General features: G+C 45.7%; 2 protein-coding genes across 5 annotated transcripts; one reads left to right on the forward strand and one right to left on the reverse strand.

Annotated features, from left to right (window-relative positions):
- Positions 1–1,824: 1,824 nt before the first annotated feature.
- Positions 1,825–23,268, reverse strand: CEP63 (centrosomal protein 63). Of its 4 annotated transcripts, none has more exons than XM_054282945.1 (15): positions 23,203–23,268; positions 20,427–20,561; positions 18,689–18,869; positions 17,381–17,476; positions 15,123–15,245; positions 14,180–14,293; positions 11,450–11,683; positions 11,111–11,256; positions 10,258–10,392; positions 9,352–9,466; positions 7,302–7,499; positions 7,032–7,118; positions 5,278–5,477; positions 4,462–4,750; positions 1,825–2,357 (listed from the first exon to the last, which is right to left on the reverse strand). In XM_054282945.1, exons 2-15 carry the CDS (start codon positions 20,468–20,470, stop codon positions 2,199–2,201), a joined length of 2,121 nt encoding a protein of 706 aa, XP_054138920.1. In that variant the 5' UTR covers positions 20,471–20,561; positions 23,203–23,268; the 3' UTR covers positions 1,825–2,198. The 4 variants fall into 4 exon arrangements, with proteins under 4 accessions (XP_054138920.1, XP_054138919.1, XP_054138921.1 ...); XM_054282944.1 differs by lacking the exon at positions 23,203–23,268 and adding an exon at positions 23,051–23,195; XM_054282946.1 differs by lacking the exon at positions 23,203–23,268 and adding an exon at positions 21,712–22,225.
- On the forward strand, positions 23,248–26,852 carry ANAPC13 (anaphase promoting complex subunit 13). The gene is made up of 3 exons (XM_054282948.1): positions 23,248–23,334; positions 24,143–24,272; positions 26,389–26,852. Exons 2-3 carry the CDS (start codon positions 24,174–24,176, stop codon positions 26,512–26,514), a joined length of 225 nt encoding a protein of 74 aa, XP_054138923.1. The 5' UTR covers positions 23,248–23,334; positions 24,143–24,173; the 3' UTR covers positions 26,515–26,852.
- Positions 26,853–27,664: the final 812 nt, after the last annotated feature.

The following is a 27,664-nucleotide window of genomic DNA, read 5'->3' on the forward strand; positions in this document are numbered from 1 at the left end:
TGACACTGCAAAGGGAGAGAATGCCTGAGAAACCCTGCAGCCCCAGATAAAAGCACCTCAGAAGTCTGCACTTGCTGTGACATCTCCCTCCAGGATAAACACACAGCTCCTTCTCCTCCTCCTCATAAAAAATGCACATTCTTCAGTGCAGCCAAGGTTCCAACGCCAGGAGAACAGTTCTGGAACAGACTTCTCAGTTCTCTCAGGGCATCTGCAATGAGAGAAAGGGGGAAAGACAAAGCACACACACACCCCAACACAGGGAAGTAATTCAGCAGTTCCCCTGCTGCAGATGCTACTTTAGATTACATTAGTTCAAATTTTTAGATGAATGAAGCTGATGAATGAATCCTCCCTGAATGAAGTTGCTTATTACAGGTATTAGAAATTGATAAAACTGTAGGATTATAGCTGCTAATTAAGCAAATGGATCATCTTCAGTCTTGCTCTTCCCTTCTGCCAACATGAACTGCCAAATATCTCTGAAGGGATATGGAAGAGCACATCAGAAACAAGGCAAAATGTCTTCCTAACTGCTGAAAACACCAACAGCATGATGCAACACTCAGTAACTAATTTGACAAATCATCAGGAAATACAATTCTACTTGCAAGGTATAATTTAAAAATGAAATTAGTGGCCTCACTGAAGGCTGTGAGGGATCCCTAAGGGTTCTGGTATATCTTACACTCAGTGCATCTATAGGTTCATCTACAAAGAGAAAACAGTTTGGCGCATTCTGCTGTTCAGATTTTATCAAAATGCCTCACACCCAACAAGTCCTTACTTGAGATCTGGACAGACAGGGAAGATGTTCCAAAAACACCCATGGACAGCTCTGCAGAGGATCCAAGGCCAGTGCTGGATGATCACAGTCCTGCTCCAGCTGGGAGCAGTTCAGCACCTCATTACCAAGGCTGCACAACGAGAATCCAGAATGCATTTGAAGATTTTATCCTCATGCAAGGAACTCCACAAGAAAGCCATTTCTAAACTCTGGTATGCAGAGGTGCATGCCCAAGTGCAGCCTCAATCTGCAGCCAGGCACCCCCTGGCTGAACTCACCTGTCTGACACAATTGCTGGGCTCTGGGTACATGTGGCTTTTGGATTCCTGTTCCTTGACAGTGTTAAGCTGCTCTAAGACAAGGTGAAGCTGATGGAAAGGAACAGAAAACTTATGGACATGGAATGTCCTCATCCCGAGGTTTGCCTGCACAAAGACCATAAAGACTCAACCACAGGAGAACTAGAGAGACCCCAACAGAAAACAAGTTCATAGGAAAGAAGTCCTGTTCACTCACTGACAACTTACTTCCCTTGAGGAAAGACTGAATATTTTCCCCAAAGGAGGTCACAGATGTATTTTGATACAGCAGTTCCACTGGACTGTCCAGATTCAACCCAGGCTGGCACCAGCTCACATGGCAGCTGCAATGACATGTGGATGAACCTCACCTGCTTGTGGGTTCTCCTCCTATCCAGTGTCATTTCTCATTGCTATTTCTCTTTTCCAAGAGCCACATCCAGAATTCAGCCACTCATTCCTCAGCTATTCTGCAGTACTTCGAGCACCCTGTACAGCCAGATAAAGACACCAGATGCTACACAAATTGGAAAGGGCAGAAGCTACAAGAACCAGGAAATATTAAGAAATTCCACTAAGGGCAAATTAACTGGAAAAAATGCAGATAGCCTAAATGAAAGAGGAATTTTATTCCCTGTTCTTTGAAGAACATAGCTATGCTGTGATGGAAAAGGTGTTGATCCAAGTTCCTGATGAGAAGGGAATATAAAGCACAAGAGTCACTTTGTATATTTGTATAAACAAGAAAAGAGGTGTTTGCCATTCTGATTTATTTCAATGCTTTTACACGTAGAAAATATACTTTAAATATATAAAAACTAGGAAATGTTTTGCTTTTAAAATATACCATCAACTTTGTGAGTGAGCACATAGCTGTGATGCAGGTCTCTGACCTATGGCAAGCTGACTCAAATGTTTGTGGTGCAACACCCCTCATCAGAGCAAGCATGGAGACAGGAGTTCCTTTTCCTCAGCTCCCATCCTGCTGACTCAGCTCCAAGTGGGACACACAGCCTCTCACTCAAGCTCCAATCCCAGCTGGATACAGGCACCTTCCCAATCACAGTTTGGAAGCACATAAGGAAACCAGCATTCCAACTCCACAAGGAACATTATTCCTGGTGTTCAAATCGTCTCACTATCTTTGCACTCTCTTTTTTCAGTTCCTCAATGTGAGCATTTAGGCACTCCAGGATGTGCTGGGATCTCACTTCTTCATCTTCCAGGTATCGTGCAGCAATGGATCCCACAGAAGCTGTAGGCAAGGGGCACTAAAGGGAAACAAAAGGATTATCAGGCATTCCTTCATTCCAAGTTTTGGCCAGAAACACCACTGATCTGCAAAGCACACCATTCAACATGCTCCTAGAGGCTCATTTCCATCTTAGTGGGCAGACTAAGCACTCAGATCTCCCATCTGTATCACAGGTCACATCCCTCCCAACAGCCAGCAATGATTGCTGCACGAGGCCAACACTGCCAAAAAATCACTACTAAAAAATCAGAGCTAGAGAAGATCACTACAGAATATCAAGGAGTTTGTCCTGGGTGCTGGTGCAATATCATCCTGCTCCTTGTCTCCATAAAAATCCCAATGGGAGCACCTCAGAGTTTGGGTCCAGGGAAGGAAAAGCACTGCCAGACTGGGTTTTTTTTACCACATATTCCCCACTGGGAATATCTCTGCTTTCTTTCATACACCTCCTCTTCTTCCCCAAAGTAACAGGCTCCTGGTAAAATCCCACAGGCAAGTACAGGCCAAACTCCCATTGCAGCTCACAGAACAGCACTTCAGTCCAGCCAGCAATGGTCAACAAACTACTCCAGATTCTTTCCTTTACAGTCAACAACTATTCCTGCTCCTCACATCACTTACCCACAAGTTATTAACTTACAAAAACAACACTGTAAACCAGGCTTAATGTACAAGTTGATGAAGAGAAGCCTCATGCACAGGGGCTGGCACGTGAACTATTAAGGTTACTAAGGGGTTGCTTTCCATTACAGACAAGTTGTCTCTGTCTTGGCAAGAGAAAAGAACTGGTTATTTCCAAATCCTGGAGTCTCGTGATTTTCAGGTCTTGTCAACAGCCAGGAACAAAGGGAAACAGAAAACACTACAAACAACAAGCAAATCTCTCCCACCCCACTACTGCCTACTGATAAGAGTTCTGCTCTCTTAGTGCTAAAGGAATTGATTTAAAGACGCTGGAGCCTGACCCAGTCAACACCAGGAAAAATATCTGCATTTCCTTAAAAATCGTAATTCTACCTCTCAGAATAAAAAGCAGCCCATTGTCTTCTATTAAACATAAAGCCCTAGAGCTTCTCATACCCTGAAGTGGAACTGTTCACACTTTGGGTCCAGTCTTGCAACCTGAAGAGTTTCCATTTACAATACTGCAGTTCCCTAAGTTCCCAACACTGTTTTCTGGGTGTGTGCACAAGCTATTTTAGTCTTGAAAAATCAAGACCTGTTCTTGGTCATAAACTTCATCAAAGACCTAACAAGCCTCCATTTATCTGTGCATTAGCCTTTGAGCCTCTTCTCTGGACTACAAAAAGATAGCCAATAGTTTAATAGTTGTCACTGCTACCAAAGCAAAAACAGAGGAGAAACTGCTCTGAGCACTGCTAGGGCAACACATCTGGAGCAAGGACCAGTGCTCAGCATTCTCCCCTCCCTAAACATGACAGGAAGAAGTGATTCAGTGCAAATTTTCTATATCTTGGTCAAGTGCTTCAGCAACTGAGCTGAGGTAGGACAGAGAAAGTGCTAACACTGCTCCCAGTGAAAAAAGTACCATCAGCAAGTGGGAAAAAGAGCAGGCTCCCCTTGTGCAGTGAAGCAGGGATTTCAGGCTTTGTCATCTGCAAGCATAAGCAGCTTTAAGTTCAGTGTGCTGACTGCTGCAGCCTGTTTGAAAAGGGGTAAAACTCACCCTGTGCTTTACAGATGTGCAGCAACCAGCCACCCAGAGCCTGTGAAATACTGACATACTCAGCACTCCACTTGCACTCTGAGCCTCTACTACAGGCCCAAGCCAAAAGCTGAAGCAGAGTTCTGAGGGGACAGGAGCAGATCCTGCTACACACTGAGGTACAGCACCATGAGCTCCTGGAATTAACTCAGCAAGCACACAAACACAAAGCTCTTCTCCAAGGGGTTCTGAAGAGCCTCTATATGGATGCTCCTGGCCAAGTCTTACCCATCCAGCAGTGGCTTTCCTTCCCTGTTTAACATTTGATTTACTTAGAGGATCACACACAATATGCAGTTAGGTCATGCATTCAAATGCCCATCCCCTTTGGCAGATAAGAACCCAGCTCTATTTTCAGCTGTTGAGCAGCAAGTAGCTCCTGTACACTGCTTACCAAAAACAGAGATTCTCTGTGATGATTTAAGGCAGGCTGCTTAGATGCTTCATCTGCAAGATCTTTGTTTTCATGCACCCCATGAAGCACAGACTCCATTCCCAGCCAGGCACGTGGCTCCCTGCAGTTCTTGCTGCTGCTCTGGGAGGGTGGCTCACCCATCTCAGGGGTCACAGTTCCTGTTTCAGCAGCCCCACACCTTTGGGAGTCCCTGTGATGATGCTGAGCAGTCCTGTCAGGCTGGAGATGTGTCCTCCCTGTGTGTTCTTCCTGCTTGTGATGTGCTTCCCTGGAAGACAGGTTTGAGCAAGAACTGAGTTTGTCTCTTAGCAGCTGAACTCCAGCAAAAACTCACACAGAGGCAACAATTAACATAGATGTTACTAACAGCACTGACAATCCAGACTTGTTTCCATAGCACTTCCAGACACACATTCAGTCAGTCCCTGTGGAATTCTCTCTCTCTCTTCTGCTACTGTAGATACCAAAACCCACAGCCTGCACAACCTAGCACAGCAACAGAAAGGAGCACAGCTGCTTGGGCCACATCTAATCCTGTCACCAAAAACAGCACAGACTGCTGCTCCAGAGAGAGGCAAAGGCAGACAAAAGACAAACACTGCTGGCTTTGCAGAACACAAACCAGCTGGGACTCAGAGCTACTGCACTGCTTAAGGCATAAAGGCAGATTCCCAACCAGTCCTTGTGTTCTCCCAGACACATGATGCACTGGAGAGACACCCAGCATGCCACTAAACCCCACACACCCCCTGCTCTCCCTCATCCTGAGGAAGCAGCATCCCTGGGGTCACTCACCTGTGCCGTACATCCCTGGGCTCTCTGCCTTGCCCCTGCTGAGCCCTGCCCTCAGGTTCACCTGGGCACACCTGTGCAGTGACCCCCAGTTTCGCTCTGGTCTCTGCCAGGTCCTTCCGCAGCTGCTGGTTCTCAGCTATCAGTTTCTGGAGCTCAGCAGTGTAGTCCTCCCTGAGTGCTCTCAGGCTGCCATCAGCCCCCTAACAGACAGAGAAGGGCAGAAGTCAGAAGTTCTGGTTTGCAAGACATCACAGTCACATCCAGAGCAGAGGCCAGCAAGAGATTCCTTAAGGCATATCCCCTAACTTCATTTTGACTGGCAAAACCTTCAAGACTTTCCTAGGAGAAAATTAATTATAGATATGCCTTATTGGGCCTGCATCCAGACTCACTGTGCTGATCTGCCTGGGAAGGTCAGTCTCTCCAACCACTGGATTCCTTTTAAACAGGAAAACATGGACCTAGGACAGTTCAGATGGACCTGCCTCTGGCCTTTCTGAAACTCTGAACAACTTGCTTCTTCCTATCATCTTCTTTTTACTAGGCCAGGTGGGTATAATTTCCACTGCTTCTATCCCCGTGATATTTCCACTTGCTTTTTGCCAATTCTATTAAATTTACATGCTTAATTAATTCTCATCAGCTCAGTATCTAAGGCCTTTCCAAGTGTGCATTAGGACTGCCAGACCAAGATCCAGCTCCTGTGCCTTGGGGCTGTGGGGCTTTTTTTTAAGGGAGATTTCCTGCTTTTCACACTGCTGCCACATTTTTGGGAATTCACACAGGCAAAAACCACCAGGCACTTTTCAAGCAGAAAGTAATGGGCTTAGTTTATTTCAGTTTCAAACCAGCCCTCCAGAAAGCTGTGTTTTTAATCCATCTCACCAGCCACAAGCTTCTGTTCAGCACTTTCCCAGGAACTTGGCACATTTGACAATCACCCCAAACTAATACTAAGAGGTATTTGCTTCCCACACATCTAACACGATAAAAGCTCTGACATACTCTCATGAGGTTCTCAGCTGTCTGAATCCAGCCCTTGCCCCCTACAGGGAAGCAGCCATTCTGCTTAAGTTGAGACAGAACTTGCAAACCAGCCACTTCTTCCTTCACAAATGAGTCAACTAGTTATTTCTGCCAAAGCTGTACCTCTGCCATGCAGGCTCCTCTTCTCCCCTCTGCCTCAGGAGTTTTGAAGGTTTTGTTCAGCTGCAGGAGCCCCCCACAGGGCTCTTTCCAAGAACACTGCCCAACACATAGAGCCCATATTCCCAGACTGCATCCTACTCATGGGAAGGAGCAGTGAAAGGCTCCTCCCTGCTGAAAGGCTCCTCCTCCCTGCTGAAAGGCTCCTGACCAGGGGAGAACACCCTCTCACCCCAAGCATTTCAAGGACCAGAGCAGTTACAGCTCTCAGACAGGTCAAAAGGACATCACAGGGTGAGAATTAAAGGTTTGAGGTAAGCTGGCTTAAAATGGAAGTGTAATGAAATGTACTAAAAATGTGGGCCAAAGTCCATGGAGAAGACATGGAAATTATAGCTGCTTCTGCAGTTCTCCTTACCACTCTCTGACTGAACAGATGCTTGATATTTCTGCACCTTATTTCCTCTCAAATTACCTCTTTTGCTTGGGTTTAAAGTTCACTGAGCTCTGTCCCCCATTTGAGAGGCCTAGGCAAAGACTCTGACTATTCCCAGGCAGGTACACAAGGCTAGCCCCTTCCCAGCTCCTGGTCCTCAATACCTTCATACCTTCAGCTTACCACACTCTGTTTTTTCCAGAATCTCTGAGAGATGATGGTTTTCCAGCCTCAGGGTTTCCAGCTGGACCAGAAGTACCTGAGGAGACAAAGGCAAACAACAAGCTCAGAAAAAGAACACAATGCATGCCCACAACACCCTCAGCTTTTGTACAGAGGCTAAAGATAGAAGGAAACTACTAATGTAGCTAAAAACCAGGATGGTGTGCCAGGCCTTCAGATCCCTTAAACAGATAGCATAAGAGTCTTGTGCCTTTTTTACCCTGTGCTCCACTGCTTTCCTCTCTGCTCTTTCAATCTCTGCTCTGAGCTGCTGCTCCAGGTCCGAGGTGGAGCCGCTTGCTGATGCAATGGTGATGTCTCGCTGCTGCAGCTCCTGGGTCAGCCTGGAGATCTCCCTTTTCATCCTCTCCAGCTCACTGCTGTGCATTTGTTCAGCCTGACAGAGCTGGTCTTTCAGCTAGAGGAAGAGATGCACACATCACCCATGAGCTTTTAAAACATGTTTCAGCTAAAAAAGCAAAAGTACTGCACATGGGAATGTGAAATCCCAGTCCTGGAAAACAAAAAAGCTCCATGTAACAAACCCTCTGCACGTGCTTGTCCTTCCTGATTGAGAGCCACCTCATCCTAATCCCTTCCCACACCACACACTGCCAACTGGAAAGAAGTTTCATGCCATGAGGTACTTGAGAAAACCCACAATTTATCAAACCAACAGCCTCTTCAGGTCATCATTCAACTTCTGTAACCAAAGCCAGAGAGCCAAAGGTTCACCATGACTGGGGAAGCACAGTAACTCTTGGAAAATATAACCCTGCAATTTGCCACTCTGCCTTCCTGAGGTATTTGAAGATACAATTTAAAGATGGTAACTTTAAATAGATCAAGTTGTCTTTTTCTTCCAGGAATTAATTTGCCCTAAGTCTTTTGAATCAATATTAGAGTTGAATCAATGTTAGCTCATAGCAACTAAAGCTTCCCATGGCAAGTTTCCACCAGCCAGCTATGCACAGGGTAAAAATACATCTCTTTGTTTTCATAACTCTATGTGATGACCACTAGGCCCTGCATGATGAAAGAATAATCATTCCCTATTTACTTTCCACATGACAGGCATGATTTTATTTTCAGTCCATTCAATCTCATTTATCTCTTTTCCAGTTTGCTAAGTCCTATTCCATTCAGCTGTTGCTTGTATAAAAACCACTCCATCCTTTATGGCCATCTTTTTCCATGCCTTATCTTGGTTTATTCAATGCTTTTTGAGGTGGCAGACCTGCACCACATACAATATGCTGGTAGGCACACTTTATATTTATTCAGTGGCACGACAGACCGACAGCAGCATAATTCCTTCCCCAGGACTCCATTCCATTAGTCAGAAATATAAACCACCCAAACACACAGGATTTTTCTGAGAATTACAAGCATTTTAGAAAATTGAACCAGATGATCTCTGCCTACCCATGTAAATACTGTTCACATGGTGATTTATCTCCATGTCACCTCAATGCCTCCCAAGTATATAAAACAGAAACAGCCTTCATAAATCTCTCCCTCCTCCCCAGCAGCCTGTGGGAGATTCATTTACTGTGTGGCTGTTTAGATGTGCAACCAAGCACACATCTCTGGCAAGATCTGCACCTCTGTATGTTCAGAATAAAGGATGAAGGATTTCCACACAAGTGAGGTTTTTCACTCAGGTTCAATGAGGCTTCCACTCTACCAGGCTCCAATGAAAGCTCTCACATGAGCTGGTGCAGACCATTATGAAGAGCCAAGCTAGTGGAAGGCTTGCCCCCCTTGGGTGCTCAGAGCTCTGGGGTGAGCCCCTCGTGGCAGGTGAGCTGCTCCATTCCTCCCAGCCCCTGTCCTCATGTCCAGATATCCAGCCTGAAACACATAAAGGAACCAGGACACATTTGAAGTCCTGCCTCAAGTGTGACAGGACATATTACAGCAAACTCACTCCTTCTCTGCTCTTCACCCTGTTGGGAGCCTGTATTAGGCTTAAACTCATGATTCCAGACCTTAATAATTTTGCATATTTGCCCCTCCAGCAGTAATTCAAGTATCTCCACAGTGTACAGAAGTACTGGGGGTGGCCCAGGAGATGCTCACAGAGCCAGCTTCAGACACCTGCAGACAGGAGTCCTCTCAACCCTTCCTCTCTCAGGAGTGCTCCTTACCTGCAGCAGATCCCTGCCTGCCAGCAGCCCTGCCCTGCTGCCACTGCTGAGCCACTGGCACACAGGGATCAGCTCACACCACCAGTGCCATCCCACTCCCCAGGAACAAAGCCAAGTCACCTTTTTAATCTCTGCCCTTGACTCAGTCTGGTCTTCTTCCAGGGACTGCAGCTCTTTGATATTCTCCCCCAGCTCCTCGCTCAGCTGCACACACCTGGCATTTGAAGACACCAGGCTGGGTGCCAAATGCAAAAGTATAGATTAGAATAACCCAAGGAGGAGGAAATGGTCAGAGAAACTTTGATCTTCCAGGCAGTCCTTTATGTCCATTACAACAGAAACTAAACTCAGCCTACAAGTTCCTTACCAATCCCCTGGGTTTGTTTTCCAAAATCATTTCACAAGAGATCAGGAAGTTCATCTAACAGATAACAGCTGTTTCTTACTTGTTTATTTACAAACTAAGATTACAAAATTTATATGTAAACACAAGTCTGAAAACCACAAACTTGGAGAGAAATCATAGAATCACAAAATGCTTTGGGTTAGGAGGGACCCTAAAGCTCCACCCCATACCATTTGTTCCACCCCCTACCATGGGCAGGGACACCTTCAACTGGACCAGGTTGTCTCACCCCCCATCCAGCCTGATCTTGAACACCTTTAGAGACAGGGAGTCCCCAGTCTCTTTGGACAGATTTGTTTATAATCCTCACTTCACAGGAAGCTCTGGATCTGGTTCCAACCAGCTGCCTAACAAAGACTCCTTAGCTTATTATGAGTGAAGGTGCTCAGCCTAAGCAAGCTGGAGCCCTGAGAACACCCACCATGTGCAGAGAAAGGCAGCCAACCAATTAACAAAGCAGTCACTATTACCCTGCAGAATGAATAGCACTTGGTTTCTTTGGCCCTTTGATATTTAAAACAAGCCTATAAAAATCACTGGTTAACTTGATGAACACAATTAGGTGCTGTGTTATTATCCAGGACTACTTGCACTTGCAAAGGGAGCAAGCAGAGGGTTACCTGTTCTCAAGACGAGTCACCTCTGACTGCAAGTGCTGTTCCTTCTTCTGGGCAACATCCAGCTGCAGCAGCACCTGCTCCAGCTCCAGCCCTGCAGAGGACAATGGCTTCCCTTGCAAGCGCTCCTCCAAGGCCCTGCACAGAAACAGCAGCTTTAATCCAGCACAGAAACATGCCTGAGTTCACTGGCACAGGGAACATAACTGCTGTTTTCCTGGAGTTCTCTGAAAAATACACAGCACCTAAAAGCAGGTGACCACTGTGTGCAGTGTGAGTAAGCAAACACAGCAGCTGGATGACAGCCCCTGCTTGAGTTAAGGCTGACTGAAAAAGACTACATTTTATATTGATGTTGGCCTCCCTGGTAGGTGACCAACATCCAAACCTCCTGACACACCGGAACCCAACAGCCTCTGTACGTTGCCAGGGCAGAAGGCCAACATGATTTTGTCACAAATGTAGTTACCTCACCAAGCCCCAACCAGTGAGAACTTTCACCTAGGTTAAGTAGTAAGTACCATAAGTATGTTATCAAACCCTTAATGGCCTCCAACACTTGGCTGAAAAGGCCTGGGAGAAACATCCTCAAAAGCCCTGCACTGCCTCCAGAAACCCAGATGAGGAAAGTGGACTCCCTCCATGCTCTTCACTGATTATCTGCTAATTCCAAAAGCAATGCAAATTGAAAAATGCTGCAAGGCAGCACAGTGCTTGTGATACACTGCAGTGCACTATGGTAAATACAACCAATACAGATCCAGCTGCATGAAAATGCTGCTACTGTCTTCAGTGAGAAACCTGGAACATAGATCTGGATTGAAGAGCCAAAGTACCAGCAAGGCACAGATGCTACCTGATGAGGAGTTCTTTTGTGTGAAGAGTTTCAGTCATCCTGTCCAGCTGTTTCTGTAACTGTTCCTGGTGCAGTTTCGAACTGTTAATGAAATCTTCTTGAGACTGCAAGGTGGCTTTCAGTTCCATCTTCTCATCCTGCAGCACCTGCACAGGAGGCAGAAGGAATGACGGCTGCAAGATGGACCAAACCAGTTAGTTGCAACGTGACGAGAGGTTGATCAGATTTTTTAGGACCCTTTGAAATACTGCAGAGCAGCACATGCCTACAAAGCCAATTTTGACGCCAATCAGGAACCCACCACTTCAGACCCCATTTCTCAAGAGCTCCTCCACTGACCTCTAACATTGTCTTGGACTCCCTTAATTCCTCTTCAACTCTGTGCTGATCTTCCAGAATGATGCGGTTGTCCTCACTGAGGCCATCCACCCTCATGCTGAGCCTCTCCACCTCGCGCTCGTTGGCACTGATGGTGTCCCTGGCCCTCTCCAGCCGGCTGCTCAAGTGCTGGATTTCCGAGCGGCTCGCCAGCTCCACCGAGTCCAGCATCTGCTTCCGACTGGCCAGCTGGGTCTGCAACAGCAAGCACCTGCTAGAGCTAAACTGCAAAACACCAAAACTCTGCAACAGCAAGCACCTGCTAGAGCTAAACTGCAAAACACCAAAACTCTGCAACAGCAAGCACCTGCTAGAGCTAAACTGCAAAAAACCAAAACTCTGCAACAGCAAGCACCCGCTAGAGCTAAACTGCAAAACCACCGAAGTTCTACCAAAGCTAAATTCAACACAGCTACTGATTTCTTGTGTAATGAGCCACATTCTCATTGTCAACGATACCTTCAGGGAATTAGGGAGAGTATTGTTCCAGGGTTACACGATGGATAAAACTTCCCAAGGCAAACAGAAGAAGTAAAAAATAAAATGAAAAAAGAGAGACATTTGGTTCCAAAAGCAGTTCAGAGAGAATCTGGAAAATGAGAATCTGAAATCACTCCAGCTGCCTGAGTATGATTTGTCTAAGCACAGAGCCTCCTGCTATTTTTTGCTCATGAGCTCAAGGCTACACCAGGACTAATGGCTGCAGGTAAGAAAGTTTGTAAACCAAACAGGGCAGAGATTACCCAACCATTAATTCCACACCAGGAGAGAAAGCAGCTCAGGGTGCACAATTGCAAAGCCACAACCACCAAATAGCCCCAAAACAAATCAGTAGTAACAGCCAATTTGCTTTGCTCTCTGCAGTAAATACCTGGTTCCAGCAGCTTGGGGGAGTGCTCATTTTGAATTTTTCAGTGTTCTAATGGCAGACAAAAAAGTTACAAGGAATGTATGAGTAGCAGACAATATCTGCTCTATAATTTATAGGCACAATACTTTATTTCATAGCATTTCTTTCCACACAGCTAGCTGGTGAAATTTAACAAGCCAGCTCTCACATAAACTTCTAGGAACATTCACTTCATGTAGTCCCTTATTGTATAAAATCTTTGAATTTTTAAAGGCTCAAACAAAATATTTGAGCAGTCCTATCCTCCCAGTTTCAAAGAGTAGCCATGCCTGCCAGCTTGAGAAGCATCACATGCCTTGATTTACACAAACTGTAAGAACTGCTCATTTGCAAGGCTATGGTATAGTTTTGATTACAGCCTTATTATTGTTATTAAAACAGTCATGACAGAAAAGGTAATCAAGAGGGCCAAGAGTTTAATGCAGAGCCTTTCTTCACCCAAAAAGCCAGAGTATCATACTGCCTGAACATTTATTTCTGCATTAAGAAAACATTTAAGCTGTCTCTTATTTCCAGCCACACAATATCCAGGCCAGCAGAGAATTCCAGGTTTTTAGGAAAGGCTGACTTTAAAGGCTGCAGGTGTTCCAGAAGGTGGTCTGCACTGGGGAAAATTCCAGGCTTCCCTAAGCTGCTCTGCAAGAGCTGAGGGGAAGCCAGATGAAAGGAGAGAGAGGGGAAGTAGTCCATGGTCATGGATCTCAGCTTGATCTTGTGCTAGAAAGACAACTAAGCACATGAAATGCACAAAAACATCCAAGGCAAAAAATTTAGCACTTCCAGGCTGGGCTTTTCAAAGCAATTGAGGATTCAGGCAGTCTTTTCACAGTACCTGTGCACTTAAGGCACCTATGCAGCTCTGGGAAAACCTCCCCAGCCTCCTGGTTTTCTGCTGCACAGTAAGACAAGTTCCTCTGTGCCCCAGTGTCCCAGCCTGAGCTCCAAGGACACATCTGTTCCCAAACAATTGAGCTATCAACGACACATAGACAGCAGAGCAGCAAGACCTTCTGCTCAAGGACTCTCTCTGCATTTGTAGATCTCCTGGTGTCAGCCTCTCACAAAGCCCCTGTCAGAGCCAGCTTCAATCCTGTCATCACAGTCTCCCTCCTCGCAGGAACTTCCACTCAAGAGCAACTCAGGAGCCCCATTAAGGCAAAGGCCCCAGCAAGAGCTTCTTATCAGTGTCTGCTGTGATTGTGTCTGTGTGACTTCACAGCTGTGCTCTAGGTCAATTCATCTTGCTCTGTTGCAGCACCACTAATTCACTGAGCCATCAGCTTTGCAGAACAGCAGCCCCACTACTTCTTGCCCTTGACAGACCTAAAAAAAGGGGTGAGGGGGGCTGAAAACTGCTTCAGTACTTTATGGAAGTCTCTGCTGTAGGGGAAGACTGTGTTCCAACAGTACCCTCTGAGCTGGACCCACAAGGTAAGTATCTACCTGCTGGCAGGTACACAGCTTTCAAGAAGACAACATGATGTAACATATTTTAAAGTGTCATATGCCGTGGTCTCTGCCTCTCAGGGAAATCTGCATCCTACTCTCTTCTCTGCTAACCAGAGTGATGGCAGGGAGAGCTGCACAAGGTTTATCTAATCTCTGATGACAGACTCCAGATCTTTTTTCCATACAGCACTCGTACAAGCAAACCTTATTCCGCCAGAACATTAAAAGTCACTTCAATGGCACTCTGAACTGGATGGGAGCCTAGAGATTTCATTAGCCTCTCCCTCCCTGCCACAAACAAAGCAGAAACTTCCAGCACATGTTAATTGTACCTGCATGAGCTCGGACTGCTCTGCCAGAGCCTTGCGCTGCGCCTCCAGCGATGCCACCTGCTGCTGGTACTGCAGGCGCTGCTTCTCCCAGTCAAGTGATTTCTGCCGGAACTCCTGCAAGGACAGCAGGGGTGGCTTGGAGCAGTACATCCCCCTCCAGTTCACATCCATGTCTGCCTTCTCTCCCCACCATATCCTCACACCCTTCCCCCAGCAGGGAAACCATTAGCCAGTCACCTGATGCAGCAGCTCAGCAGTGCAGAGCCCTCACACACCGTGCTCGCTGCACTCCCTCCCCACCCGAGGTAAAGCTCACAAATGTTAAGTGCCAAAACATTCGTGGCTGATTTCATGGCTTTGCTGTCAGGGGTTTAACAATTCAGACTGGCTTTAGCTTCCAAAACATGCTGCTATTGAAATCACCAAGATGACAAGAATTAAATACAGAATTTGACTGCTAATCTCTGCTCCAGAAATTGGGCACTACATCAGTCAGATGTGTATTGTTACCACATCTCTCAGGAGGAGAAAACTGAGTGGCGTTGAGCTCAGCAGAGCAGAAAGATTAGAAGATGAGACAGGGTTGAGAAGAAGTTTGACATGTAGCTCCCTCCTCCTCAAAGAAGTGAGAATACAACCTCCCCACACTGAGATTCATTCCATTCACATAATTAGTTACTCTTCCAGTACCTCCTTCTTTTTATTTAGTCTAAGAGTAAGAACAGCATTAAGTTTTATGCAGTGCAGTCAGAGGCCCCAGCACATGAAACTGCCTTTATCACACATGCAGTTGAGAAGAGCTGCACCTGGAGAGTGGATGGGCAATGCTCCTTAAGTAGGACTCACAGTCCACTTCCTAGTGGACAGTTCAGTCACCAGTGAAGCCCAGTAAGGCAGTTAATACATACCAGCACTGGTCAGCACTTGCTTTTTCACCACATACCTCCAACTTCCTGGTCAGTCGGCTCAATTCAAACTTGTCCTCCTCTTGTCCTTTGTTAGCTTCTCCTCTGCTCCTTGTTTTTTTCTTCTGCAGCTTCTCATAGCTCCTCCTCAGCCGGGACAACTGCAGGATACAGTGAAAGAGAGAGCTTTGCTCAAGGCCCCAAGGCAAGAATTAAACAGCCCTTTGAAAGTGGTTCACACAAACAATGCCCTCATCAAGGCCACACAGCTCCCAAGTGAAGGCTTCTATTTGGATAATGAGTCTTTTATTCCAACAGCACAGCAAAACACACGAGTCGTATGAGAGTAGCAAGATGCCACTGAAGTCATGACATCAGCAGCTTTAACTAAAGCTCTGTCTTACCATAATTAAAGCATGACTGAAATATTGATCAGGTGGAGGTTCACAGGCAGCTGTCAATGCAGCAAGAACTCAGCATCCCCCTCTCTACAGGTGGTTCCCAGCCCCAGGAAGAGCCAGCAGCACCTGTGGCTGATCTGCTCACCCACAGGAGCACACCCACCACACCACACACGGGTAAATCTTGTGTGATCAAAACACATTTGTGCAGCTCAGGTGGGAACTGGAACTCTCCTGCTTAGTGGGAGAAGGAAGGTTTGAGAATTGCCATTACCCATAATATCAACACCACTTCATCTGTCATTTTCTGCTTAGATACACTGTGTATTTTACAATGAGTGGAGAATGCCAACAGAAAATATCACTCCTACGCCTGCTGCTAGGATGCTGAAGTTGTATCAGAAGCAGGAATGAGGAAAAAACTCTTGACATTTAAATGACCCTCCGTGCAAATAATCACTTGCAACTTGCAGAGAATTTTTCATATGATGAGCTCCTCCCTACTTAACTATTAAATAAAAGGCTTCCAAATAGCCACATGAATTTGAAAAGTCATCACTGCTGTTTTACTGATGGACAAAGCTAAGCCCATGGATGAACAAAAGGACCATGAGAAGAAAAAATATCTGATTCAAGACCTGATGCATTCAGTAGTTTGCTGTGTTCAGTGGGAACAGACAGATGTTCAAGCTTAGAGTTAATACCAACATCTTTTGCCAAACATATCAGGAGATAAGAGGTTTATTCCTTCAACAGTCTCAGTAAGTTAGACACTGTACCTGTAATTGCACTGGAAATGGTGGTAAACAGAGACAGAAATAATTTCCCCAAACAGTACTAAGAACAGAAGACTGAGGAATATTGGAGCTCAATGTCATCAGCATTAATACTGTGTAGGTAAAATACCCACAAAATGCAATTTAGGCCAAAATACACAGGCTGTATTTCAGCCACAGCAATTTAGGCTGATCTGCCAATGTACCTCAGCTTTGCTCTGCAGCTTATCCACAATTCCAGTGAGAACAGCCAGCGAATGAAGCCTGTTAGTCATATGGAATAGTGAGGTGTTTTTAAATGAGAAAAGATGCCTTCTGTCATGAGAGCAGAGACTACCAAATTAATTTCACTTATGGCTTACAGTGAGCAGGAACTAGGCCCAGCCCTCCAGAGAAAACAGGTCAGTGCTCTATGAGCTGCTCATGCCAGTTCACTCCCTGCTACTGGCAAGTGCAGACAGGCAAGGAGTTCAGGCATAAATCTGGAATGCTGTTGTACCACCTGCAGGACAGGTATCACCTTGCACTGAGCAAGAGGCTTTGAGATGGAAGCTCTGATATTACTGTCAAACAGCATTTTCTACATACACTTAGTTTTTATAAAAGGTATTAAGACTAATATTCCTTGAGAGTACAAAATCCCTGCTAAAGTCATCAGTGTTAACAAAGGCAAAAAGATGAGACCACACAGCACCGTTATTTCCTGATCTCACACCAGGCCAGTTACATCCTCACCCTTTTTGAATTTCAGAAATGCTGAAAGAGCAAACTGCTGCTGCCTGTACCTGTGGCAGCCCCAGAACCAGCACTGTGGTGACTGGGGTGGGCAAACACAGGACATTCTTGCAGTGAACTTCTGCAGATGTCCAACATATAAAAACATTTCTACTCCAACAGTTCTCTGTCTGTCACCAAGTTCCTCCAAATCCCAAAAAACAGGCCAATTGAGCCATACAAATGTCACTTTATCTATGCTCAATGCTCTTTTTGCTAAGCACACAAACACTAACAGAGTGGGCAGTTTTAAAACTACAGCATTAATACTAAAACAATGACACAAAGTAATTGATCCATCATCAACTGGGAACTAGAAACCAAACTTCTCTTTTTGCAACTCACCTCCTCCTGGAACTTCTTCAGCTGTTGTTCATACTCTCTAACCATGTCTTGCTTGGATTTTTCCACGTCCTCAACCTGGCGACGCAGCATGCCAACCTGAACAAAGGGATAAAAAGCAAATAAACACAACAGAAGTAGGCTTTATTGCCAGTAGATACATGGATAGTTCAGTGGGACTCATCATTATGAAATAAATGGAGGCTGTGCCTAAATCTTTGGCAGGCTGGGGCCACAACTGTTTCTGTTGTGGTCTCTTGTTTTGAGCCAGTTCCTGGATTTCACTCCTGGAGACAAAGCTGACATATTTGGATTGTGCCTACTTCTATTCAGTATTTTCATGAACTCATCACAAATATGCATTATGATTTCAAGCTATCTACCAAGAGAAAATTTAGCCATGTCATCATCTTACTATGCTCAGAGAAAGGAGAGAATCCTAATAGCAAGGAGAAAGTAAGAAAAGGAGAAAGTAAGAAAAGCTCTCATAGAAAAGACTCCCCTGACATTGATTCAACTGCACCTGAGACTCATTCTTCTCCCTTTTTTTTTTCTCCCAACCACAACCTGAGTGGTCACAAGCCAACAAATTAAAATTAAAAGAAAACCCAAAGAAAATTCATATGACCAAACCAAAAGCATGAATATACTCCAGCAGTGATTTCAAACATACTTTACAGTTCAGTTTGAAATCCATGTTTGCTTTTGGTGGTAAGAGACATTTCAAGTGTCTTGAGAAAACAAAATTGATAATAACAACAATAACCTATATGATAAAAATCATCATTCTTGCAAATTAAATCCTGTGGCTCAACTGCACCTTTTGGTCCACATCCTGCACAAAAACTTCACTTACTAATAATTTTCCACCAATACAGATTTATTTTTTTTTTGCACTTCCCTCAGGCTTTCATTTAAAGATCACAAAACCAGAGCTCTGTAAAAAAGCCCATGGAGAGTTTCCCAGCAATATCTCGGTGTAGTTCATAGTAGGAAATGGTTTTCTTGGTGTAGTTTATATAGTAGGAAATGGGTTTTGTCTACCAATGACTGCAGGTTGCTGGGCTGTCCATTACAGCTGTAGCCAGAACCAGTGCCCCTGGGCTCTCTCTAATAACTCTAACAGTTCAACATGTGGACTTCCACCAACCCTAGGGGAGTGGATCACTTGACTTGGATTGAGTTATGAACCAGACACCTTGTTCCAACAGGTCCTTTAAAAATTCTATTCCTGATTTCCTGATTCTAACAGGTAAAACACACTGCTGACTCCAACCAAAAAACAGTAATGAAACAAACAACAAAAGGTACCTCCTTTTGTTTTTCCTGCAGAGCTGCCTTGGCAGAGGAAAGTTCCTGCTCCCGAGCACTCAGACAAGCTTCCAAAGCCTGTGTCTGCCCTTCCCATTCGGATTTCTTGTGAGCCACCATAATGTCAATCTGCTTCATCAGCTCCTGCAGCTCGGCCTCACAGGAGGTCAGGAACCCACCACTGGAGGGGAGAGAGCCTGGAGTTAAAGCTGGTCCCACCCAACATGTCCAGTGTCCCAAACCAACAAAGGCAGCAGAACTGACTGTCCCCAAGGCACCAACTCCGCACACACAGTGCTTTGAACTCTCTTCAAATGAGCTCACACAGAAGAGAATCACAGAATCATTAAGGTCAGAAAAGACCTTCAAGATCATCAAGTCCAACATTTTACCCAATACCATCCATTCTCACTAAACCACATCACTTCACACTTGGGCATTCAGCCTTTTGCCTTGGGTACTAGGCATGATGTAAGTAAACCAAAGTGTGTTTAATTCATATTTTGTATTGCCTTAACTGCTCTCCAGGCAGTGGCATTTTATAGCAGGTTTCAGTCACCAGAGGAATCTTACAGCCAAGCTATGAGCTCCCAAAACCAGAAGTTTATCACAAATGCAGACAAACCCTGTAGCAGAGGGGGCTGGATGACAACATGATAATGAAGAATCAAACCCTCACAATCCATTGGGGAGCACAAGCTCCCTAGCGATGCCCAGATTTCTAATTTGGTGCAGTAATTATTGAAGCCAATTCAAGTAACTCCTCTAAAACTTCCCAGCTGCCAAGACAGGGACAATATTAAGGTTTGCCAGACATAGCCCTAGAGGGTGGTGAACTCCGTAATGATCTCTACCCCTTTAATTTGCCTGTCAAAGGGAAGAACTGAAAAGAAATGGAAATCAATAGGTTAAGGGATGGAAATTTCTCTGTTCCCCCAGGGCATATGCACACTTCATTACTTGGCACTTTTTCTATAGGAAAAGAAATACTTCTTAAAGGAGCCAAAATCAGTCACATTTGAAGTTCACCCTGTCCTGTGAGTTAACCAAAAATTAGCAGCTATTATGCAGAGCAGGAACATTTCCTTCACAGCATCTGCTAATATGTAGCAAATTCTAAACTCGATTTCTGCAACCAGCTCTGTACAGAAGATACAGTATCAAATAAATTTGTGTCACATTCTCAAGGATGACTAGGAAAATGGCACCAGTGACTTTTGCTTCACGGTTGTTTAACACATAAAGCATTTTGTTCTGTTATTGTCACTACAGTCTCTCTCGGGGATTGAAAAGTCTAGAGACTCTCACCTCAGACAGAGCATTATGGATTCACTCAGAGCTGAGTGGGACTCTGCAGTTTCAACACAAGCAGGAAATAATCAGATGTTTTCAGTGAAATCAGATAACAAAGTCACATCTCATTAACCTTGCAAGGCTGTTACAAAATAAATATTTATTCTCAACTCTATTTACTACTGCTCCTGATGTTGGACAGTAAGAACAGTTTATAATAACAACTGAGAAAAAAGAGGCTGAGGTTTCAGGAAGATGTACAATTAAATTTCTGACAATTAAGACTATAAGCAGGGATTAGTGCAGAGCCAGCTCCCCCAGTGACTTCACTTCTGCAGCAGCTGAAGGCCACTGCACACTTACACCAGAGGATTTATTCTGAGTAAAAGGCAAGGTTAATACCTAAATCATTTGGAATGACTGCTGTGTACAGTTGCATACATACCTTCCCCGCCCACCTCTTTGCATTCCTTCCAGCAAAGCCTCCATCACTGAATCCTGGTGGCTTCAGTACTAGGGAAGTACAGGAAAGCAGTGGTCACCCATGGCAATGCACAAACCAGGCTGCTTCTCCATCCAGCTGCAGGAAAAGTGGAAGCACACAAAGCAGAGAAGTCAAAAAACATACAAGGAGCATGCAATTATAGGTGAGGAAAACAATGGCACCTTCATGAACTTACAGCCAAATAGAGGAAAACAGATTTTTCTACCAAAAAAGTATAGTCAATGCTATCATCCAGCACTACCAAATTGCAGTGATATAACAGGTGATCTAATAAATTCAGAGAGGAGCAATGAGAATCTGCACTTGTGTGAACTCAACACAGAGGGACTGGTAGATCTCCTGGGAGCACCAGCCTGTGGAGAAATAGGAACATTCAGGCTCCAAAGGGGCCAGACCGAGATCCACCTCTGACAGGGAAGTTTGTCACTTCAGAGAGAAAACACCAGAGAGCAGCAGTGAGAATTCATCCATAAATTACACATTTTCCAGGCCTCTGTTATAGACTAAGCTAAAGAGACCATGCCAGGTTATCAGCAGCCTAAGAACACACTGGTTGTTCATACGGTTGTATTAAGAAAACACAAACTCCTTAAAATTTCCTCTTAAATTATGCCTTAAATTATGAAAATAAGTTGGACAGCTTTACAGTAGCAGTACATTGCTTCAGTTATAAATTATACAATTTAAGTAACAAACACATGCATACTCAAATAAATTTCACATCTTGGTGAAAGTGAGATGGGTTTACATTAAAATCAAAAATGGGGAATTAGAAGTTGCCATGAAGCAGGAATTTATTTCAATGCCTCCTTCATGAAACTGCATCTAACACAAAAATGGTTAAACTTGTCCAGAGCTATTAACACAAACTTCTGTTTCCAAAATCTACACACTTTCCAAGTACTGAAGATGGATCCTTCTACCATCTTTCCTCTAAGATTAATATGGCATCATTAAGCAATCAGCAAAAGGGGAGCAGGTCACAGCAAGGGAGACTCACAAATGCAGGGTCAGCTTTGCTCTCTTTCCCAAAGAATCTTCTATCGTGCTCCTACAGCACTTTAAAACACAATTCATGGATTAAAACCTGTCCTTGGGAGCTGTGTTTTAAACTACAAGCATATAAAAAATGCACAGAAGAAAATCCTGTACCTATTCTGACAGTGTTTTGTCTGTCTTTGGTCCTGTTTGTGCTTAGCAAAACTCAATCAGTATGCAGAACAACCTCGTGGTTCTGCTGAGGGCAGGGTGCTGAGAAGAGCAGATGAGCAGATCCCCTGAGCTGCTGACAGCATTCCAAGAGCTCTCCAGGTGGCAACAGCAGACATTAGACAGTAGCAGCTCTCCTCTTTCATTCTAATCACACCTACACAGAATCAATTTGCAGTGGGCAGAGAGATGAGGAGACAGACAGCATAGAATTCCAGAACAGTTTGGGCTGGAAGGGACCTTAAAGCCATCTAATGCCAAACCCCTGCCATGGGCAGGGGACCTTTCACTAGCCCAGCTTGCTCCAAGCCCTGTCCCACCTGGCCTTGGACACTTCCATGGAAGGGACAGCTCTGTGCCTCTGCCTTACCACCCTCACAGCCTGCCAGCTTTGCTAACTTTGCTGGAATACCCAGATTTTGGGGAAAAGCCTTAAATTCAGACACCTCTAGCCAGTTTTATGCTACATAAGGTTTGCTGACTTAGTATTAAATTTTGGCCTCTCCTGTTTGCAAGTTGCAATGTGCAAGTTACAGGCACCTGAGTAAAGACCCACAAGAGGAAACAGTCTTCTTCATCAACTACAGCAGAGGAAGGAGAGCTGACTGGTCACTTCTGAAAGTGAAGAAAATTGAAGTATTTGCAAAAAAAAAAAAAAGCCCAAAACAAGACAACACATTTAAAAATAAACAAGGTTTAACATCCCAGCTCAAGACAGAATTGTAGCAGAGTTAAGTGGAGAGAACTTTACAATACGCAGGAGGACTTAAGAATGGTGCCCATGAGACAAGACTGGGATTAGTTCTCATTTAAAAACACAGAAAGATGCGATCTCCAAGCGCTGCTGGAAGCACGCTTCCAATGAACACAACAGGAGCGGCAACCTCCCACAGGCAATACCACAGGCGAGCTCCACTTGCCAGCGGCAGGAATGGCACCTGCGGCAGGAGCCCGGAGCGAACCGCCCCTCGCAGGGCGAGAATCCCAGAGCCACTGAGCTTGGAAAAGTGCTCTGAGACCATCAGGTCCAATCTGTGACCGATCCCCACTTTGTCACGCAGCCCAGCGCAATGAGTGCCGCGTCCAGTCTTTTCCTAAACATCTCTAGGGATGGGGACGCCACCACCGCTGCCCGGGGCAGGCCCTTCCAGTACCTAATCACCCCTTCTGTGAAGGAATTCCTCCTGGTGTCCAACCAAGCCTGCCCTGTGCAGCTTACGTCTGTGAAGGGGCCGGGGCCAGCGTGCCTGGGCAGTGCTCCCCGCCCCAGCCCCCGGAGCCGCCTCCGGCAGGCGTTCCCCACTCCCGCCGTGCCGAGCCGCTCCCGGCCGAGCCCTTCCAGCGCCTGCCCGCACCTGCCCGGGGCCCTTCCAGCGCCGCGCCCCGAGAGCAGCCCCGAGCCCCCGGGCCGAGCTCCGCTCCGGGCTGCCTGACACCCCAGCTCTGGCTGGCTGCTGGCCGACCGCCCTCCTCTCTTCCTTGCTTGTTTCCTTCCTTCCTGCCTGACCTCCTTCCTTCCTTCCCTTCCTCCTTCCCGCCTTTCCCACCCTGGCGGCGGGCACGGCCCGGCCCCGCGGCGGCAGCGTTGAGCATGCGCTGGAGCAGCGCCTGCGCAGCGCCGGCCCCGGAGATGGGCAGGGTAGGGCGGGCAGCGGAGCGCGGGGACACCGGGGGGACACCGGGGGGACACGGAGCCGCGGTGGCCGGGAGACACAGGGATCGCAGCGCGCCGCGGCTGGGATGCGCTCAGCCCCGTGCCCATCGCCGCCCTCATCGCGGCTCCGGCAGCCCGCGAGTGCAGGCCTGGCGAGTGTCAGTTCTCCCATCATGCCCGCCAGGATCGAGCCGCCTGCTGCTGCTGCCCCGCAGGATCACACCGGGGCGAGGGCCTGGGGTGGCCCTTCCAGGAGGGCAGAGTACAATGAAACACTTTGGAGTAATTGTAGGAGCTGGGGGTGAAAGACAGGTCTCGTTTTGCTTCTGTTTCACCGGTTTCCCGGACGTTGAGGCATAATTCTGGGTACCTTCAAGTCCTTTGTTGTGACTCTCAGACATGTGAAGGAGTCGGTAAGGCACGGCACTGGTCAGGGGGCGTAAGCCAGCAGTCAGCAAAGGGTCCTGAGCAGTTCTAGGTGCTCAGATTCACTCAAATTAGACATCTAAAAGTCAGTCAGTAGATATAAACATGTGTAAATATAATCAATAATAACCACACGGTTTTATAAATTCATCTCTGATGCATATCAATCTGCAATTCACTCTGATAGAGTTCTTTTCAGATGAAGTTGTTCTCTGTGGTTATAACCCCTTTTTGAGTGGATTAGGGAAATCAAAGTACTCCTTTTAAGTTTAAACTTCATATGGATTGCATCAAAACTGGAGCATGGTCCAGACTGCAGCTCCTTGGCTGGGGATGTTGTTAAAACAGCATCTGCTTTGTGTCACAGATTTAGCTGCTCTCCCCCCCATGCTGTGAGGATGGACAGCGAGGTGCAGAGGGATGGCAGGATCCTGGATCTGATCGATGATGCATGGAGGGAAGATAAATTGCCCTACGAGGACGTGGCCATCCCTCTGGTAGGTGAATTGCTACTTATCAATCTGAGTTAAGGCTGCTGCTTTCATCATAGTCCCTTCCAAGAAAAGGCACACAGTGTTGCTCGTGGTGCAGCTAATTTGTACAAGAGGCTCCTGGGTCTGATTCCTTCCTTGCCCTTTATGCCAGTCATTCCTGAGTGCATGAGGACATGGATGCTTCTGTCCCTTGTCCCCTGAGCAGCTGCTGAATCTTCTCAGAACTGTAGTGCCCTTCCCATTGCACTGTCCTGGGTTTAGCATCAGGGAGAACTAAAATCATCCTTTCTCTCTGCATCCCTTTTTTGTTCTTGGTGTTTGAGGTACTTTCCCGGTTGGTTTGGGGAGCAGAGGATCAGTCTCACACTGACAGTTCCAGTCTTGGTTACACTTTATTTCCACTTCCTGCAATGCCATTAAAAGAAGCTGAGACATTTTCATACATGTTTCAAAGCAGTCTTTCCCAGATACAGTGTTGCTGTTGGCAGTTCCAGGACAGCAGTGAAGGACTGGCAGCAGCAGGACTCTTGCCCGTGGTGCTGTGCCCAAGGCATTGTACCTCTCTTTTCATCCAGCTGCAAGGCTGGAGAGAGGCAGCAGGGGAAGAGCTACTGCTGATCCTACAGAGCCCAGAGCTGAAGCTTCAGATCTCCCACACTGACACCTTTCCTTGGCTATTTTGAAATTTCCAGGGAAGTTAGACATAGCTGAGCACTTTCTGTTCCCTTTTTCTCTCTGGTACACGAGCTTTGCCCCAGCTAGCACAGATAAAGGAGCCATGGAGATTGTGGGGTGCTGGTTTCTTGCAGTAGAGAGATATTTCCAAATTTGTGATGTGGTTCAAGCCTTAGCCCTACCACCACTGGTTTTTCAGAGAGAGCAAGGAGCAGCTGGCCAACTCAAAATCCATATGTCCAGCACACATTTTCCTGCCAAGATTTGGGCTTGAGGGAAGCATCTTGCAGAAGCATAATTCTCAGCTAAAACAGCCCAAACCCTCCTTTGCTTGGGATACCTTTATTAGGCAAGCTGAGTATCATAAACAGGTTCCTTGTTGACAAGTGCCTTCACCCTGAGTCCAAACATTACTGTTTGTTCCCTTAGAGCCATCCTGTGATGGCTTACAGTCACACACAGACAACAGCCTCAGAAAAGCAAGCCTCACCAACTACCAATGGAAAGAAATGCCTGGCTGTAGATATAAAGATCCCCAGAGATGGGATTGGCTCTGATCACATAGAAAACCAGCATGGATTCACAGGGGACTTACTCAGGGACATTGCAAAGGAGCAACCAGAATGGCTGTGAAAGTGGTATTTGAGCCTGTCCTGAGAGTCTGCTCCAGTGCTCACTCAAGACATTTCTGGGAACTCAAATGGGTTTGAATCATTCATTGTTTTCAAAGCTGAAACATTTTATTTAGCTCATGCTGGCATTTCCAGAGATCTAGAACTCTGAATTCCTGCCCAAATGGTATCTGGCAGAATAGCACACACTCAGTGTGACTACACCAATACAGCAAGACAGAGAACAAATAATAAAAGGAAGGAAAATGAAATCTCAGTTAAACTTTCCTTCCCCTTACTGTGCTGTGAGCAGCTCTGTGGCACACCTGGCAGGAGGTTCTGGCTTCTGCTGTTGATCCAGCACAGCTACACCTGAGTCCTGCATGCAGACAGGAAGGACTTGTCACCTGCCATAGGAAAGTAACATTTTACAGAACCAGTTGTCTGCAGTATTTGTATTCTTGGCAACAGCAGAAGCAGCACATTGCAAACAAACAATGGAATAATTGCATTGTACTGTTATTTACTTACTTTGCATTTGCTGTACATTCTCCCTCACTGTGTGTGCAGTCTGAGTGTATAGCAAGGCCCCAGGGTCCTAGAAAACAATTTACCTTTCAGATTAAGCACCACATTCAAATGAAAAGAATACTGTTCATGATGGGGCTCAGCAATATTTTTAAGTGGATCAGTATGTATGATATTTATTGTTCAGATGTACCCTCTGGTCTCGTTTGTGGGGTTTTGTATCTATCCATACAAATCATAACAACCTGCTGCTTGCAGGAAGGGTATTACATCTGGAATCCATTCTACCTGTGCTTTCTTCTCAGAATGAGCTCCCTGAACCAGAGCAAGACAACGGTGGCACCACTGAGTCTGTGAAAGAGCAAGAAATGAAGTGGACAGATTTGGCTCTCCAGTATCTCCATGAAAACGTTCCACCCACGGGAAATTAGTGAATCAGAGGGATTTCACACAGTGGATGCATAAATGCAACATAAAAATACTTTTTGGCTGACCATTGCTGTCATAAGCTGCCCTAAGGAGGAAACAACATTCTGGAAACTTTCAGATTCCAACAGTGGTTGTGCTCACAATGAAGAGTTTAAAATGCTTCTTTCTTGAATGTGAAATAGCAGAGGCTCTGACATCTCAGAGCCAAGTGCAAAATGTTCCATGCTTATAAGATTATTTCATGTTTTCTGTTAACTTGTTCTTAAGTTGGTGCCAATTCCAATCTTAAATGTTTTCGACACATGATTAAAAAGTTTTTACTGTCTCAAATTGCAATTGATTTCAAAGCTCACAGTGGGATTATTGTCTAGAGTTCAGTGCACAAAACCCAAATAGCTGTGAGTTGCTGCCATCTTTAACAAGTGTGTGGCTGAGGCAGGATGTGTGGGGCAGGTGTGAAAGGTTGGGCAGCAGAATCAAGAGCAGGGAGTAACCTGTAAGCACTTGAATTCCTGCTCTCAGGATCTGATGGTGGTGGTGGACAGCATTTCCAGTGCTGACATCCTGGGAATGTTTGCCAATGTGTACAGTGAACAGACAGTCTAATCTATGCTGAAATGGTGGTTACTCAAAATCATGATGTTCCAAGGAAGAACCTGCCTGTCCCACTGCAGGGCCTCTTGATGTGTGAGCCACTCGGATGAGCAACCTCAGATGGGAAATTAAAATTAAAAAAAAGTGATGGGGAAAAGAAATGAGGAGGGCTTAGCTTCAGGCAACAAATTGGTACCTCTTTTTGTGTTGAGATAAAGGCAAAGCCCTCAAGGACCTTATTTTATCTCTGATTCTCAGATGCCTTTTGCAACAGGTAAAAGCCTTCTGTTCTTCATGTTTCACTGTTGGACCAATTCCCTCTCACCATTGGCAGAACTTCTTGCTAAGGGAAAATATTTTGACAGAGTTTAGGATTACTGGTAGAGGTGAGAAAGGAGCTGGAAGGAAAACAATGTTTAAATGTTATTCTTTTGTCAGTGCAGCAGAAGAAGCACTGTCCTGGAGCTTCCAGATCCACAAATGTTATTTGGTGTCTTTTTTCAGAGTTTATCATCTTCAAAATAACAAGCCCCAACTTTTGCCTGGGTGATTATCAAA

This window comes from Melozone crissalis, unplaced genomic scaffold (genome assembly GCF_028551555.1).
Source record: "Melozone crissalis strain CALT ecotype California unplaced genomic scaffold, PUWL_Pcris_2 ptg000034l_1, whole genome shotgun sequence".
Lineage (NCBI taxonomy): Eukaryota > Metazoa > Chordata > Aves > Passeriformes > Passerellidae > Melozone > Melozone crissalis.

Coding starts and splice junctions, on each gene's coding strand:
- CEP63 (XM_054282945.1), bottom strand. CDS start 20,470: ATGGAGGCTTTGCTGGAAGGAATGCAAAGAGGTGGGCGGGGAAG. Junction 14,294..15,122: donor GACTGACCAGGAAGTTGGAG/GTATGTGGTGAA, acceptor CTGTCCTTGCAG/GAGTTCCGGCAGAAATCACT. Junction 7,119..7,301: donor GGAAAGCAGTGGAGCACAGG/GTAAAAAAGGCA, acceptor TTGTCTCCTCAG/GTACTTCTGGTCCAGCTGGA.
- ANAPC13 (XM_054282948.1), top strand. CDS start 24,174: ATGGACAGCGAGGTGCAGAGGGATGGCAGGATCCTGGATCTGATCGAT. Junction 24,273..26,388: donor AGGACGTGGCCATCCCTCTG/GTAGGTGAATTG, acceptor CTTTCTTCTCAG/AATGAGCTCCCTGAACCAGA.